This window comes from Callionymus lyra, chromosome 15, assembly GCF_982586985.1.
Source record: "Callionymus lyra chromosome 15, fCalLyr1.hap1.1, whole genome shotgun sequence".
Taxonomy (NCBI): Eukaryota; Metazoa; Chordata; class Actinopteri; order Syngnathiformes; family Callionymidae; genus Callionymus; species Callionymus lyra.
The window spans coordinates 22,092,081-22,109,035 of NC_141832.1; the positions used below are offsets into that span (position 1 = coordinate 22,092,081).

General features: G+C 38.1%; 1 protein-coding gene across 1 annotated transcript in view; it reads right to left on the bottom strand.

Annotated features, from left to right (window-relative positions):
- The window catches only part of vat1 (vesicle amine transport 1), a 40,131-nt gene that overhangs the window by 22,511 nt on the left and 665 nt on the right, over positions 1–16,955 (bottom strand). Inside the window, exon 2 of the mRNA XM_087810006.1 lies at positions 4,405–4,612. Within this exon, the coding sequence (XP_087666132.1) occupies positions 4,405–4,612 (208 nt within the window). The remainder of the gene's footprint in view (positions 1–4,404; positions 4,613–16,955) is intronic.

Below are 16,955 nucleotides of genomic sequence, written 5' to 3' on the forward strand. Positions count from 1 at the left end.
GATGGTCTGATGAAGCTTCATGAAGCAGTGTCATTATTTTCAGAGTCCACTAGATGGCGGTCTCTAGAATAAATGTTCTAATGGATTTCGAAACTGATAGTGCCACCTACTGATCTCTGAACAACATAGTTCTAAACTTGAGACAGTTCTGGTTATCAGGAATTATTATATCATAAAACAACATGCTGTATTTATGTGTAGTAAATGTTTTGTAAATAAAGTAATTTGAAATGCCTATTTGGGGCCTGATAATAATAATAATTTTTGCCAACAATATCCAGTTTACAGAGTTGGCAAGCCTCAATAAATCTTTTTTAAAGTGATAGTTCACCCCAAATTCACTCATTTTCTATTCACCATTATGTCAACTAAGGATTTTGATTATTTTTAGAGTTATAGACAAAAATATATATCCATTTTAATAGACGAATGGCGCCATATGCCTCCATACTGCTCGTCTGTATCGTCCATCTTGTATTGAAGCCATGACCAGAAGAATTGTTCCAGGAAAAGTTAAATAAGTCTATATTTTAGATAGTTTGTGGCAGACATTTATTTAATTTTGTGAGTAGAAAATGATCAAAGTTTGAATTTTGGGTGAACTGAGCCTTCAAGCAATACTAAAACAATGACAAAAAATTCCTTAGTGGAAAAAAATGATTATTTCTATTTGTTAATTCTACCTAACACAGAACTGAACAGTGAAATGTACAAGTGTTTCATCCTTGAGTCTTCCTGCTTCTACTGAACATGTACCAGGGGCCCAAATCCCCCAGACCCATGTCATGAGTAGATTTTTGTTCATATAGATATTGTGACCTATTAACATGCCAGTGTTCAAGATAATATAAGATGCAGATGATGAAATTGTTTGGTGAAGGACGTCAAAGAAAGAGATTATTAGGATAAATTGATCCTCAAGGAATGAAAAGACGATGTCAAAATCATACATCCCTCTAGGGAAATATATAGTTGATTTTGACAGCCCTGGTCTACTTTTAAATTGTGGAAGGTAATTTGTAGCTGCACAAACAATAAATAAATCAACAAAATCAAACCTGATGTCAATGACAGTGTTACCTAACATACATTTACATTCTGGCTCAATTAATCTTCCACTTATTCTTTGTTCCTCTGGCTTCCGGGCAGAGCAATCTGATGGTAATTGAAATGAGTCTAATCACATTCCAAAAGTGATTAAAATGATTTGATTATGTTCCTGTTAGAGGATTATTAAGGTCTGACAGGGAGAGAGGTCAACAGATGATGAACCCCTCTGGCATGTGCAGGAAAGACACAGCGATCCAGCGATTAGTGACAGCAGTTTCTCTTTCTGCGAAAAGCGAGTCGCTGGTGGCAAAAATGTCTTTTTTTATAGTCTCAGATGATGTGATATGGGAAGGCTAAATTCTGCTTTGGATGAATTAGGCGAAGTGTTTTAAACAAGAATCTTGTAAATATCAAAGAGAATAACAAAGAAAGATTTAATCTTGCTTGTGTGGAAAAAGTATATATTATACATATAAGCCCTGCCATTTTTCCAGCTGAATCAAATATTCTCATTGTTGCTCTGATGTAAGACAGTGAGGGATCACTGGCAAAACATTGCTTCATTTTGAGCCGAACAGACGACCACACCCTGGATTACATTGCTGCACATTCTGGTTTAAATGGAACCACCTAACACGAGATACAATCTGCTGCGATATCTATCGTGATGAGCTGGTTCATTAAACTGTATAAATTACCGATAATTGCGTTAAATGATCTCTTAAAAATGGCTTTAAAGTTGAATTTATGTTAGATGTCATTCGGTTCATCGATTCTCTAATACATGTGATATCACAGCAAACAATATTTCCAACAAAGACACATTGGCCGGCAATAAATCCGCCTCTTGAGCACAACAACCTTGAAACAAACAAGCCGTGCGAGCATCACAGCGTGACGACGGTGATGCAAAATGATGAAGCAGCAGCAGCAAATGTTTCGTCGTCACCTCATTAATGTGCTTTTACGACCCTTGTGTCGGGACACCCAGTGAGACACGACCGGCAGTCTACCCTGGCACGCCAGAGACGCCTGAGCCTAACACCACATTTTAACAGCTCCTGCTACGGTTGACTTCCTGTGCATCATGTGGTGTTTCGCAGTTTCGCACCCCCACTAGCTGTCACAGAGAATGTTACCCTATAGAGGATGCTATAACTCTAATGACATAAATACATATTAGTGACACTGCGATTGGTTCTTCTTCAGGTGCCCATTAAAAACATCTTCTTCCACTTTTGTGATATTTTTACTTCCATTATTCCATTTGTATATTCAATTATTGCTGATGCAAATTAAATTATTATTCTTTAAACATTTAATAGGATTATATTCTTTGTCTCATTCCAATTGCCAAGATTTAAACAAATTTGAGCACTAACAAATATTAAGCAAGTTAACGTTACAATTTTAAAGGGAGAATAAAATATTTAAAACTAAATTACATGGCCTTTCATTATTCATTTAAAATGTGTTTTGCCGTTTTCTATGTTGTAAAAATCCAAGGACAACGCCAGGTACTTCAGCAAGTCATCTATATAACTGCCAGAAAATGTGGCATTCATACTGTCGCTACACTTGTAAAATGAAATAGATCTAAGAAGATCTGTATTCGTACAAAAATAAATAAGACTCATTATGATATATTTCCGTCCTACCTGAGCTCGTCTTAAGACACCTGGATTACCGTTGGCCAAAATTACCTTCAGTGGCCACATTAAGGCATCTTACCTCCAGTAAAACAGAATTCTCTAAAGAAAGAAATCTCTAAATATTTACAACCGTAGCCAGATATAATGATCTTCACTCTCCAACTATCTTAAGGCCTGTCTTCAGTGTGCCGCTCCAGCCAGCACATCCAGGTAGGTAGGAAGGCCAAGGTAGGTTTCCCTGGTGCTACATTCAGGTGCTGAAGTGTTTGGAAGCAGAACTGGAAGATAAGCGGATCCCCACCATCACCAAGCCTCCCGGCGACAACTGCTTGGCAACCAACATTATTTGTTCAAAGAGGAAAAAGCAGCTGGTCAAATTAGCTGCTTTTCGACTGAATGGACCCTGAGACTTGGTAAAGCAGGTGGACATTATTAAGAGACTCACCATCGTGCAGGAAATTAGAGCGAAGAACCCGCCAGCAGACCCAGTCCTTCGATTTAAATCTTGAAGATGAGTCGGAGAGTTGATATTATGAAAGAAGGCCATTTATGTCTCAAAAGAAAATAATAAGAAAAGCTGAGATTTGGAAGGAAGAGCCTTTATTGGTCCAATGCAAGGCAGAATTGCGATAAGGCCGGGAGGTACCCGATCGAAGATGTCTGACTACTTTTCATTTTTAGACTTAGACCCTAGACACACCTAACTCTACCTGTGAAAGTATCCAGGTGTTTTCAACATGTATTATGTACAAGTCATAATTGGGGGCTCCAATATACTCGGTGAAAACCATTGTCCACATGGACAGTAAAAGAATAAACCACACTTCTAAAGAGCCAGAGACTGTGTTGCTGTTGTTTAAGGTTAGAGTTCATGACTCAAGACACGTTGCAGAGATGGCAAGGATGGTGGAGTCCAAAGGTAAAAACCTCGGCTGAACAAAACGAATTGCAACTGATGAGAAGAAGCTGTGAGTGCAGTTACATATGGTGAAGAACTCACTGGCCTGAGCCTGTGAACGCTAGAACCATTCAGCTCACTACCTCAAGGCTCATGACAGTTCATGGAAAGCGATTCCGCAGAATAAATTATTGGGAAAAATACCAAGAAGACTATGAATAATAGTTAATTAGTCTCAGGAAGGCGAGAAACACTTGTTCTTTTTTAATGAAAGAAAGCCACAGGATATCAGGTTGTTACTCCCCTTACGTCGGTGCAATGGTATGATCATTTTGCTTTTGCTTTGCTGAGATTTTTCAAATCCCTGTGTGGCTCTTGTGCTATAAGCCGTCACTCACAGATATCTCCTGTTTCACTCGAGCTTCTCTGGGCCACCAAAACCCCCGTACTGTCCCTCTACAAACCAGGAGGGAGCAGTCTTGGCTCACACCTTCATTCTCTGCAGCTGGACCCAGTGTGTGAATACAACAGAAAAAACTATAAATCGCAAGATTTAGAGCGTCACACCCAAAAGCAGGTGCTCCTGAAGTCCCATCACTCCTACAACACCTACACATGACTCTTGACCTCACACCGCAGGAGTTTTAATATCAGGTCTTTGGGATTCATCCAAACCCACTTTGAGTTCTTTCCAGTTGCTATCATTTCTATAGAGTGGTTGTATAAACAGGAGGTGGAAAGAAGGAAGAGCCGCTGTAAACATTCGGGAAGATAAAGTGTTTCTTCTCTCGTAGATGTTTGTACCTGCAGCCATGTGGATGAGCACGCTCTGGTTGGGCCGCAGGTTGCCGAAGTCGAAGAGCATCATGTAGGCGGTGATGTAGTTGACGGGGAGCGCGGCCGCCTCCTCGAAGCTCATGCCTTCGGGGATGAGGAAGGTGTGGCTCGCGGGTACGACGGCCACCTCCTGCCACAGGCCACAGCGGTTCAGCACCATCACTTTGTCCCCGACCTGGAGAGAGAGGTTTCATTCATTTTAACCAGTTTACAGATTTATTTTTTGAGTAAACTTGACAAAAACGGTGGTCTTGACGTGTCAAGAGTCACAAGCTTATTTTACTCCAAAGAAAATACCATCTTTTTTCAAATAAAAACACCTTTCCGACAGTAATAAACCAATAGAACAGAAATGATATAAATAGTAAGAAATAGTGATGGTCTGATGACGCTTCATGAAGCAGTGTCATGATGTTTAGAGGTCAGTAGGGGGCGCCATCAGTTTAAAAATGATGTGATGTTTGATTAGAACAGTTGTTCAAAACAAAGTAAAATAGTGCAGAGGCCGCCATCTAGTGGACTCTAGAAATAATGACACTGCTTCATGAAGTTTCATCGCTAGTAACAAATGTCTCAAGAACCGGTACTGGTCCCCATACCCGAAGTATTAATTACCATTTTTGTAATGTACATGTATTATTTTTTGAGCCAGTGTCCAGTAAGGTTGTATTATTTGAGTCACATTTTATTTCAATATAAAACATAAAAGATTTATGGAAAACATGAACTTTTCAAAATATTTTCACTAAAAGTGGAAGAAAAAAGGGAAAAGTAATTGCACTGTAATGTAGAATTGCCTCACTTCTAAAACTAATATGTCTCGAATCCTAAACCATTATTTTTTGGAAACTAGCCTTGGAAAAAAATGCTGAGGCACTACTGTTTTCGATATCCAAATAATAATCAGTTTGAAGCGCAGCTGGATAGAAAATCATAGGGACATTCATGAACTGAAATAAATGCGTATGTGTAAGTAGGTTTGCCAGTTAATGCATCAGTACCAAATAAATAGTTTATTCGCATTTCATCGCTGTTTTTATCAAGCACTCTTGTGGTGTTTCTCAGTCGAAAGAAAGTATTTGAAGTAAAAATCTAAAAACAGTATCTTTAGCAGATGAACAGAATTTCAAAGGGCTTTGTAGTGATTATTTTTATATATTCTTTATCCCAACAACAGAGCTATTCTGAGGGATTGGGGCCCAGATTTGCTTATAGGTCATTCGCTTGTCACTGCTTTCCTGTGTTTGGATTTCCAGGATGAAACGATAGGAGCCTGTTTGTCCTGCAAGAAAACAAAAAAGTGGTTTGTTTTTCTCTTTTGTCGCTCTCTCTCGTTCAGGCAAACATTGAACCACACTGGTGAGAGGAGATTGCTCTGCACAAAGAATGCAGGCAAACCTAGTTTAAAAGAGGAAATATAATGGAAGGAATTAAGGATTATAGATGTATACATTATTACATTTTTATTAGACTTTTTTCAAGTCTAAAAAAAAGCTTTAATCTTAACCAAATTCCAGAAAAACAGAAATCTGAAGTAATCATTTCTGCTTCTTTGGTTTGCAAAATGCTAGAGCTCCACAGTTGTTTAATCTCCTGTGGAACAGTGGTTTACGTTATTTAGTTACAGTAGACAGCATTTGCTGACTAAGACTGATGACATGTTTTGACCAAAGGTTTTCTCTTACTCTGTCATCTTTGAGATCATGTAGATAAATCATTTCGTCCAACAGATTGAATCTATTACATTATTTTTTTGGCAATAGTTTTCCCTCTAAGACATGGATACCTCAAAGACTATCCAGCTGCTAAATAATCAATTTCTACACTGTTTAACATTCATATATCTGAGTCAAAGTTAACCAGAGAGAGGCTGATGACTCAACATAATGCAGGGAAAAAGCCTCATCAATTGAGTGAAGATCACATGACTCAACATTGCATCAGGTGACAAAATGTGTCATCCTACTTCCTCAAAATATCTGCATAAACAAAAAGTGCACTTTCACCCCCTAAAACTAAAGTTTAGTAGTAGTTTATTACAAGTATAAGGTAGGGGAAATCACAAATATATTTAGAGTGATATTTAGACCATTGTACTTTATTTTGGACTGTTAATATTATTAGTCTCAGGAAGAATAAAAACTTAAAATCAAGATTTTAATACTAAAATAGGTGGATTGTGATCTAGCAGTGGATCTCAAGGTAGCTCAGTTATATTCTGAAACCAAAAAAACACTACCACTAGATGGTAAAGTATTTTTAGTTTGGTGTCTTAGTTATTTTATGTTTTTTTATTTAAATAAAGTTTGCATAAAATAAAAATAATGTGATTTTTTATTTTTTTTATTTTCAATAACAGGCTTCAAGCATTTAACAGGCGTTCATTTTCGCTTCGCAATTTAACTTGCAACTGCGAGATCTCGCAATAACTGAGGGCGAGAGGATACAGTCGACTCCTGCCACTTTTAAAGGTGATGAACTGTTTTTTCGTTTCGAAACAAATGAAAGCAGTTACGGTTTCCTCATCAGGAGTCGTGTGGTCTGTAAATTCTGCAACGTCAAGTACTTGACAATACTACAAATATATCCTAGTATTATTAGTTTGGTGTCTTATATTAGACCTGGTGGCCATTTTTAGAGCTGTAACTTTCAAAAGAAAAGCTACACCGATACAAACATGAGGCCCCTCTTGACAGGATTCAAAATCCAAAAGAGAAGCACAAACAGACGATTCTAACTTTCTTCCTGTTTTCTTCGTCACCCACTTCGACACTCCTGCAGCCCTGTTGCCACGCTCCTCACTCTTTCTTCTCTAACTTCCTGACTTGCTTTTCCTCCCGAAACCCTCGGAGTGCCTTCCTTCCTCTTCTCCTGTCTCATCCTGTCTCCCAATTTGTCATTCACTTTCTTTCTTTCATTATCCTCTTTTTTTTGTGTGCCATCCGTATCTCATCTGTCACCCCTCTCTGTGGAGTAAGAAGGATCCCCCTCCGTCCTCATCAGTGCGACAGGACAATGGGGCCCATCTTCTCCCCTGGCTTCCCTCCACTCGTCAGGATCGCTGCCAGATTCTTCCTCATGGCTGAGCATAAGACAAGCTCTCACCTCCTGGGAACAAACCCTCTCCACCCGGGCCCCTCAAATGGTCCGGAGGGAGCCGTTCGCCTTGTCGTCTACCCAATTAGAGAGATCTCACTCTTCCTTCCTTTTCTTCTTCCTGTCTGATTCATTTGATGTGTTTTCAAACTGTACGTTCACTTTTGGACTCGGGTCTATATTGGTTATCCCGGATAAGCCGCATGAATATTCAATACTGGTCTTTAATACACAAAGAATGTGTCCGAACACTAGATAACTTGAATGAAACAGAAACTTTATACTGTAGAAAAGTGAGATCTAAGAAGTGTTTACTTCTTGTTTGAAGTAAACAATGTACTAATATCAGGAACTAAACATGTTTCGTTACCCTATACATTTGACAGTTTACAAGAAATTAGGTTTCATTTTCTGTTTAAATATCTTGACATAAACCATTTTTTTCCATGATACTGTATCTACAGCACTGTATTGATTTTTTATAATATAAACTTTTGGCCTTTTAACTATATTTCATTTTTATTTATTTTATTTTTTTAAAGTTCAAAATCAAATTATTAATCTTTTTTATTTACAATTAACATGCAAATCCTCGTCACATTTCTTAATTTTTGTGTTGCAATTAAACAGGCTGCTAGATAGTCATTACGTCCTGTGCAGATCTCGCAATGACTGTGGACAAGAGGATACAGTCATTTTGGTTTTAAAACAAACAAAAGCAGTTTTGACTTCATCGCCCTTAACGCTCATACGGTCATTGTGAGAATATTATGTCAGTAAACAATGATGCCAATAGGGCACACTAGGCATTGAGAGGTTAAAGTTATTGGGCTACTTGACCTATATCACTTTTCTTGCACTTAAGGTCATTTTATGTGGGCAGCATATTATTTTCTATATTTGTGTCTAAATAATCTTTGAATTCTTATTTTTGTCCTGACTTTTCAATGTCTTTCTTCCCTTTAATGTTTTAATACTTTTAGTTAACCTGAGGTCAAAGCATTCAGGCAAATAAATCCAACCACGGTGGTGATGACCTTGTTAGTTGGTTACAAAAGTAGCTGATCTATGAGATACTAGTTTTAAGATAAGATGGAAGCTACCACAAAATATCAGTCAAACCTTATTGCAATGTTGTTTTTAGTAGAAGAGCTATAATCAGACACAAAGTGCTAGACAGAAGCTTTTACAGGACACACACATCATGACACACACACACACATCTCTCCAGTGCCCACGTTCTAGTGTCAGCTACTATCAGACGAATGTCTTGTGACAATCTGTGTCGCAACGTCTTCTAATGGCGACACTTTTCTCTCATTTCCAGGCACAAGGGTCGCCGTGTCGCAGGCCTTACCGATGCGGTCAGAAGACCAGGGACAAAGACACTTCCAGTGAGCTGTTTTTTGAAAAGGGCTTAATCAGATGCTGATTCAATTTCGGGGTATGCGGGGCCTCCGAAAGTCAGCTCTCTTTACAGGTTTGATGATGCAGCAAAAAACATTCAAGGAAGAAGTAAATCAGTGACTCAGAAGGAAGATGAAGGTCATATGTGAAACAGATGTATACTCGATCCACTTCTTGTTGCTTTAACTTAATTTAAGGACGAAGACCACACCCTTGCTCACATCACCTCTAACAGGACCCGACAACCACATGCTGTTTCATGCACTTGACTGCACCCCCCATTATGCAAATCACCGTTACTCTCTAGGTTATTGTTTCATATTCCATTAGATCACTCGTGCTTTATGTGGCGTTCACTGAACAACACGTTTTTAAGACCCGTCCAGACCACACAAACATAAATAGACCATCTACTGTCGGACAGTTACATTTCCATAAAGGTCGGTTTATGTACTGGAGCAAAATGAACAAAGAAGAAGCATTAAATCATGAGATTAAATATGCAATAAACTTTTAAAAAGGATGTATATAAAAAGGTTTAATCTATATCTAACATTAGCTTAGAAGTAGACACAAATAATAATTGAAAAAAAATAAAAAAAAGGTTGAATAGTTAAATAAAAAAATAAAAAAAACTCAATGAATGTTGACATTAATCAGGATAATTGGATTACAATCTGGGAAACATTTCAGTTTTAGTCTAAGGGCAGCAGAAATACAGGCCAAGGGCCCGAGAGTCACACTTCACACCAGTTCTATTGGATATGACCTGGTTACTTCCAAGTGTGATGACTTTAGTGATGGTGCACCAAATTTGAAAAAGAAGAATATAGTTATAATGCAGTAAATGGACTTGTTTTTTAACTTTAAGGTTTTCAATACAAATTAAAAAAAAAGGTTCAGAGATGAAGTTGTTGGTGGTTAAATATAAATTTAAATTGATCTCCAAAAAAAGTTAAATCTCCAAAACAAGACTAAAAGGTCTCACCCTGAGAGAGAAACAAAACTGCAGTTAGTTTCAATACAAATGTTGATCACTTCCCAACCAATACTAGTTTACTGTAGGTCAAATAATAAAAACGCACAGTTGTTTACCACTTTATAATCAAAATACTCCATTTTAATTCTCTTTTTTTCCAGGAACAAAGCCAACACATTGTTGTGCGAAGAACACTCTGGTCAAAATAGGAAGGAAGGATGTTGATAGTTGCAAAACTCCTGCACTGTTGAGCCTCTTTCGCTACATTTCAAGGACAGCGAGGGTAAAAACATCTGAAGTTATACAACTAGTATAAGAATACTGGATTGTAGATCTCTTTCTGAATAAGATTGTTGAATGAACAATAATTTAGTTATTGTTCATGATTTTTTAATAAAAAGCAAACAAGAGAGTGAACCATTAAAGTGTGACCATAAAATTAGTCTAGACTTGGACTCAAAATTATGAGAAAAGGGGAATTTACAAGAAGGACATGCATGAACTGAATTAATGATTTAAACACAGTTGTTGAGTAGGAAGTGTGGAAAATTCCTAAATACCAAAAGAGTGGAACACAATCCAGAATAATCCTTCTATTCATGATTATTAAACGGAATGGAAAATGTCAAAACATATTTCATGATGAAAGTGTCCATCACAAATGTATATTTACAGTTCATAACTGTTACCCCTAAAATAACAGGGAACAAAAGAATAGTTATACATTAATAACGGAAATGTTGAGATCAAACAAACGCTTAGAAGCATATTCCTAATTAATCTTATTTATTACAACTTAAAAGAGTTTCCCCTCAACTCTGTTTACGTTCGAACCCCTTCAATAAATCTAAAAAAAAAAACATGGAGTCGTCATGAGAGAGTTTGAACCCCTTGAATTATGGTTTTTCAGAACATTTCAAACTTTAGAAAGCACTGAAAAATTCCTTTGGGAGGCTTTGTTTAAGTGTATTGCTGCATTTTTATATGGATTTATTTGTTTGAGGTTTTTTACCATTTTGGTAAATATTCAAACTTGACTCTCCGAATCCAAATGAAAACTTCAAAAGAGCTTTTGAAGACTTCTTTGAAAAAACTGATGGGAACACTTGTGTTCAAGAGACAAACAACACATTTATAAGAAGTTTCAAGGACGGTGAAGGAGTCGGGTCAGAACCAAAGATAACATAATTAGGTGGATCAAAAAGCATTTCATTTTTAAAGGTCGATTTTGGATTCTGTCTTTTTTGTCAGTTTCAATTCTAATCCTGCTTCTCCAGAGTAAAATTTCACGTAGGAAAAAGAATGGATCGTCACCATTTCAAAGCTAAAACACTTGGTCGCCTGCATTTCCACTTTATTTATGAATTTGACATTTGAACCTCCTTAGGAGGACGAGGACAGACGGGAAAAAGGGAGGACAGGCAGCCCCAAATGACAAGATTCCCTGACAGAATAAAGAAGATTCAGGAGATTATCCAGAGGAATGAGATCTTGATAAAGGGAGGGGAGGAGGGATTGAGGAAATACCAGACTGACAATGTGGTCCAGGACTAGGTAATTGAGAACATATGGGTCAGAACCGGCTGAGGAAGTGCATAAAACATAAAAATGCACATTTGGAAGAGAAAAAAAAGTGCTTATGTTTGCTGTCAGAGGACCTTTGGAATGATTTGTTCGACTTCCCATCCTTCCTCTTTTACGCTGTTTCATTTTCACACACGTACAAGTTCATGTGTGTTTTCGGTCACAAGATGTCAGGTGATTCAGCGATTTTAAAAATAGATGGAATATAATAAGATGTCACATTTTGTCAATCTGTGTAGTATAAAAGAAATTAATGATAACTTTGACTTTGAAGAGTGTGAGACCATTGTGTCCATGTGGTCATATGGAAGGGTTTGTATGAATAATAATAAAAACGACAATAGTCCTTAAATAGTGAGCGATAATGGAATAAATGATTAACAATACCACATGTTTAATAATGCTTTCATAGACTAGATGTGCAAACCTGCATAAACCAAAAGTGTTTGGACTCAGTCGTGGATGATTAACTAGTTTCCTTGGGCAACATTTTAAAATAACATCTGGTAAAATAAGAAGTTTCACTTTTTTCTAAGGAACTACAGCCTAGATAATAAATACTCTACAAACATATAAAAGAGGGAAAATATTATATTTCTTAACCAAAAACAACGACTCAAATTCCTAAGAAGACTTTAGTTTTTATTTTTATACGTTCTAGAATATAACCTTATCCCTCAGAGAATCCTGTGGGGGTGCTCAGGGAATATGGGGTATCAGATACTTTGATACACTGTCTGTTCTATTCTTTTCATAACTTTTATGAAGAGAGTTTCTAGATTTACTCAGGGCACTGAGTGGGTCCTGTTTTGAGGGCTTAGATTTGGGTCACCGGTCTTTGCTTATGAGTTGGTCCGGGTGTCTTTGGTAAGATTCGCACAAGATCGCATGGATGGAAATCAGAACCTCCAATTAGGAGTCTGTGGTTTTCATGGGGATCCTCATAAGGGTTGGGATGAGATCCTGCCCCAAGTGAAGGAGTTCAAGAATCTTGGGGGTTTGTTCACGAGTGAGGAAAGAATAGAGCGTGAGATTGAATCTGATGTGGTAAAAAGAGAGCTAAGCCAAAAGGCAAAGCTACCATTTGATCTACATCTCTATCCTCACCTATGGTCAGGAATGGTGGGTTGTGACTGGAATAACAAGATCTCTTTAGGCTGTCCGGACCCTCCCTTAGTTGAGTGAGAAGCATGGTCATCCAGGATAGCCTCGGCATCTCCCGCGGGAGGCGGACCACTGTGGAGATGCAGGACACGCTGGAGAGACTTCATCTCAACTGGCCTGGAAACACCTCGGGGTCCCTCGGGAAGAGGAAGGTCAGCCGGACCTCCTTCCCAAAACTGCTTTTACCCTATTTTATCTATAGTCATTATTATCCAAAACAGTTTTTAACCTGTTTAGAAGTATTCACCACCTCAACACCTGTGTTTACCTCTTCTGAGTTTTGTTCCTGCATGCCTGTACATGCATAAATATTCACTGTTCCCTTCTTAGGAAAACCGTTGTCAGTTTGTACCTTGTGTGTGTGTGTGTGTTTGCACTGAACAAAGGGCCTATAGAAAAAAAAGAATGGTAACATATGATTGATCCTCAAATCATCTCAATGTTAACTGCCCTTAGACCATTATATACCATAAAGAGAAATCAACATGCCTTGTTAGTCAAGTGCACTTGAACATGAAGAGGGAACCTCTTAGAAGACCACGCAATGACTATTGTAGTTGACCCTTGACTCCTGATGTACCAGATATCTTTGCTTCTTACTTAAAAGGTCTGAATAGAAATACCTCACAAAGATTTCTAGAGCATGTTAAGGTTGTAAAAAAGAAAAGACGAAATGAGGTATGTTCACATGTGTACCCTTAGGGGTAGGGAGTAAACAGTATAGGTTGTCAGGTAAAGGTGTGTTTTAAAGGCACCAAGTCACGTGAGATCCAACGATGGTGTAAAGATTGTGTGTGTTTGTGTGTATACACACATTGGTGTTTCTATAAGTTTGTCCAAAAGAGTTTAGTGCTTTATCGAATCTATCAGTGTCAGCACTTTTGTTTTGCTAAGCTGTCAAATGCACCGCAGAGATCTGAGTCAATTAGCCAGAGTGACTGTGAGTTTGCTGTGCTCTCCCCCATTAGCCCCCAGTGTGGTTCTGACACTCAGGAAAGTTGCTTTGACAATGATTTTGTGAAACTCACCATGACTTGAATTTTCACGTTTTTGGCCTATCTCAAAGATCTACTGTTGGAAACAGGAAAGGGAGAGGTTCGCTATATATTCCTGACAACTTCAAGCATTTTGGAAATGTGAATTCCTTTATTACTCCCACGAGCGAGGGAAATTTCAGAATATAGTCAATAGTATGTACAATTGCTAATTAGGGGCTAACCCCAGGATTGCGCCTGATTTACCAAGTTTGAAAAACATATTCTTGGTTTAAATTTACTGATTCAAATTCAAGATCCTCAATTTTGGATAACATTATATATTTTGCACAGAACTAAATCATGACTTGATAAATCGGTCTCTACGTTGAACAGGGTGTCTTAACCATTGTGTTATCTCTGGGTCAATGTGACCCGGTGGCCTGAAAACAGATGAGTCAAGGTGAACGCACTCCCTGGCTTTTAGAAACATATGCAGTGGTGGGAATTGTTCACCTTGACCCTGAGATAACACAAGGGTTGAATAGGGAAAGACAAAGTCAGCTATTGGGCCAACACCTGCGTTGTCCTTGATTCGAGCGTTGCTGACTGAAGTAAAAGTGACCAGATATGAGAGAAGAAGGTTGAATATAGTTTTTTGGGGGGATTTTGTATTTAGTGAAATGCTGGTGTGTATTATTTATCTTAGGCGACATTTTGTTTGTTCGTCTTAAACTCAAACGAAAAATACAGATGAAGTAGCCCAGAATAACAGTTTATATTAACCTGTGCGTTGTATCAGGGTCAAGTTCACCCGAAGTCCTGGGACCAGTGACAACACAAGGGATAACTCAAACACATTTGTTTTCGAACCTTCGGGTCACCTTGACCCTGAGATAACACAAGGGTAATGATGGAAAATTTTAGTTACGGTTATTATCTTTGTGATGATGCTGCCATGAAAAAAGCTCTTTCATTTAGACTAACCCAATAGCAATCTGTCCAATTGACAAATAAATAAATGAAATTGAAAGTTTATCCTTGTTTTATTCTTGTCTCAGCCTATGACTACACACTAAATGTGCTCAGATACAACGGTGTGGTTGTGGGAAATATGCTTCCCATTGATTTATTCAAGTGAACCTTTTCTTTCACACACCCATTACTCCCCATAACACAAATATTTTTCATCATTTTAAATTCAATTTGTAGAGCTTTCAAATGTGTTATTTTTAGGTTTACTAAAGTACGAGTCGGTGCACCACATTCCCTCCTGTCCCTCAGCCCTGACAAAACAGGAATACTTATTCTACCGAAATAGCCTTTTCCTTCACATTTTGACTAATGTTTCCTGTGCTGCTCACCGATGTCACTGAAACAAAGACACAAGGTGCTTCTTTCTCTTCCTTGAACGTTTTTTTTTTTTTTTTTACCATAATGTGCCTGGTTTTAAAAACTAGAGCTAGCTAAGAAAAAAAGGTGTTTCGCAAAGTGACTTTAATAATTGTCCACATTATGAAACTTGTTTTTATATGATTGGCATTAAATACTTTTGCAAGCCTAAATGATTTCAAATGGGTGTTTCAGCCTGACAGAGGAAATTGTTTAAAATCCTGACATCGTCATTATCATAGTTAGAAATGGATCATTAATTCAATCTACCAGCCAGGCGATGTGGGAGCACTGTAGTGGGTTTCTCTGTAGCCTCCTACAAAACATCATTACATAAACTCCTGAAGTGGCTCTTCCTTTCACTTCTTTTTGTGGACCTAATGTTGCATAACTCAATCTAAATTATATATTTGTTCTGTTTCTAGACATCGTCATCGACTTAAAACGTCACAGGAAGCAGACGAATGAATTACTTTGTATACTTTGAGTGACTGTCCATGTCAATCCTGACCTTTTTTTTTTGTCTAATGTCCACTGTCTGCTGACCATCATGTTCTACCACCATCACTGTGTAGCATGTGCCACTCCCTAACCAACCAGAGACACTTACCAGACATCTTCTCTCCTCACAAGTGACTCATCACCGATTGATTATGTCTGGATGTTCTGTACAGTAATTGCCCCACAATGGTGTTGCCATGGTGACACCATGCAGCAGAAGATGGACATATAGGTGACTCATCACGGCCCTGAAAGATCATCATCCATCCTGACTGTTTTTGGCGAACGAATGGATGTTGCATTGTTGTGTGAGGAAGTTTATGGGGTGGGAAAAGGGATGAGAAGAGAGGAGGTCGGTACACACAAAATTATAATAGTACACACCGTCAATAAATCACACACACACACACACACACCAGACTATCAGCTGCCTCGCCCTTTCTGCTTCAAGTGTGTGAGCGCCACCACCGCTCCCGGTAACAAAAGGCATCAGTGACTCCAGTCACCGGTGAAAAATGGCCACATTTACCACTACATTATTAACAAAAGACTTAAATAGTAAAGGTGTTCTCCTCTTAGGGAAGGGCAACAGGTAGGCTTGAGATATTTGTTTATATATACTGTATATATGCACACATAAATTAATACCTGGTTTAAAATACATTTGAATAAAGGAAATTGTGTATTTTGAATGGTTATTCATGAATTATTTGGTTAAAAGGGAAATTGAACAGAGTAAGACTGATTTTCCTTTAGTCATGCAGTGTAAATTGAAACTCTTGACTGGGTGTGACTTTTACTAGGAGGTGGACCCACATTTACATAAAATAAAATAAAAAATATTTAAGTAAAAAAAACGCTGAAATAAGAACTGTGTGTGATGAATGAATGTTCGACAATATAGCTTTATGCTTTTATAGTCCTGCTTTTACATCGACATCATCGTCTTGAAGACAGGAAAGAGGGACAAAAAAAAAAAGATTTGGGTCGATGCTTTAATTTGAAATCGCCACGACTTGATTTCCGGTTTTTCGCCATCCATCGTTTTTTTTGACTTGACATTTCTCCGCGTGGGCACACAGAGTGGGAAGCTTCCCACGGATTATAATAATGTGTCTATTTTGTCTCAACACTTGCAAAAAATACATCATCCACGCGTCCACGTCGTCTCGCACTTGCGCAAAAAAGCCCTAAACGTGGGTCACGCCCATCCCTTAAAAGTCACTTATTCTCGTTTTAATTCAAAATGCAATCGGGGATTTTGTGGAAGTAAAGAGTGTTTTAATAAATAAACAAATAAAGCGATGTTTGGAAAGATAGAAAACACGCAGCTGGAGGAGAGAGTGTGTGTGTGTGCAGACACGCCCATGTGTGTATCCAGATGTCAGCCTCACGCCCGTCACCTCACAATGGATCTCAAA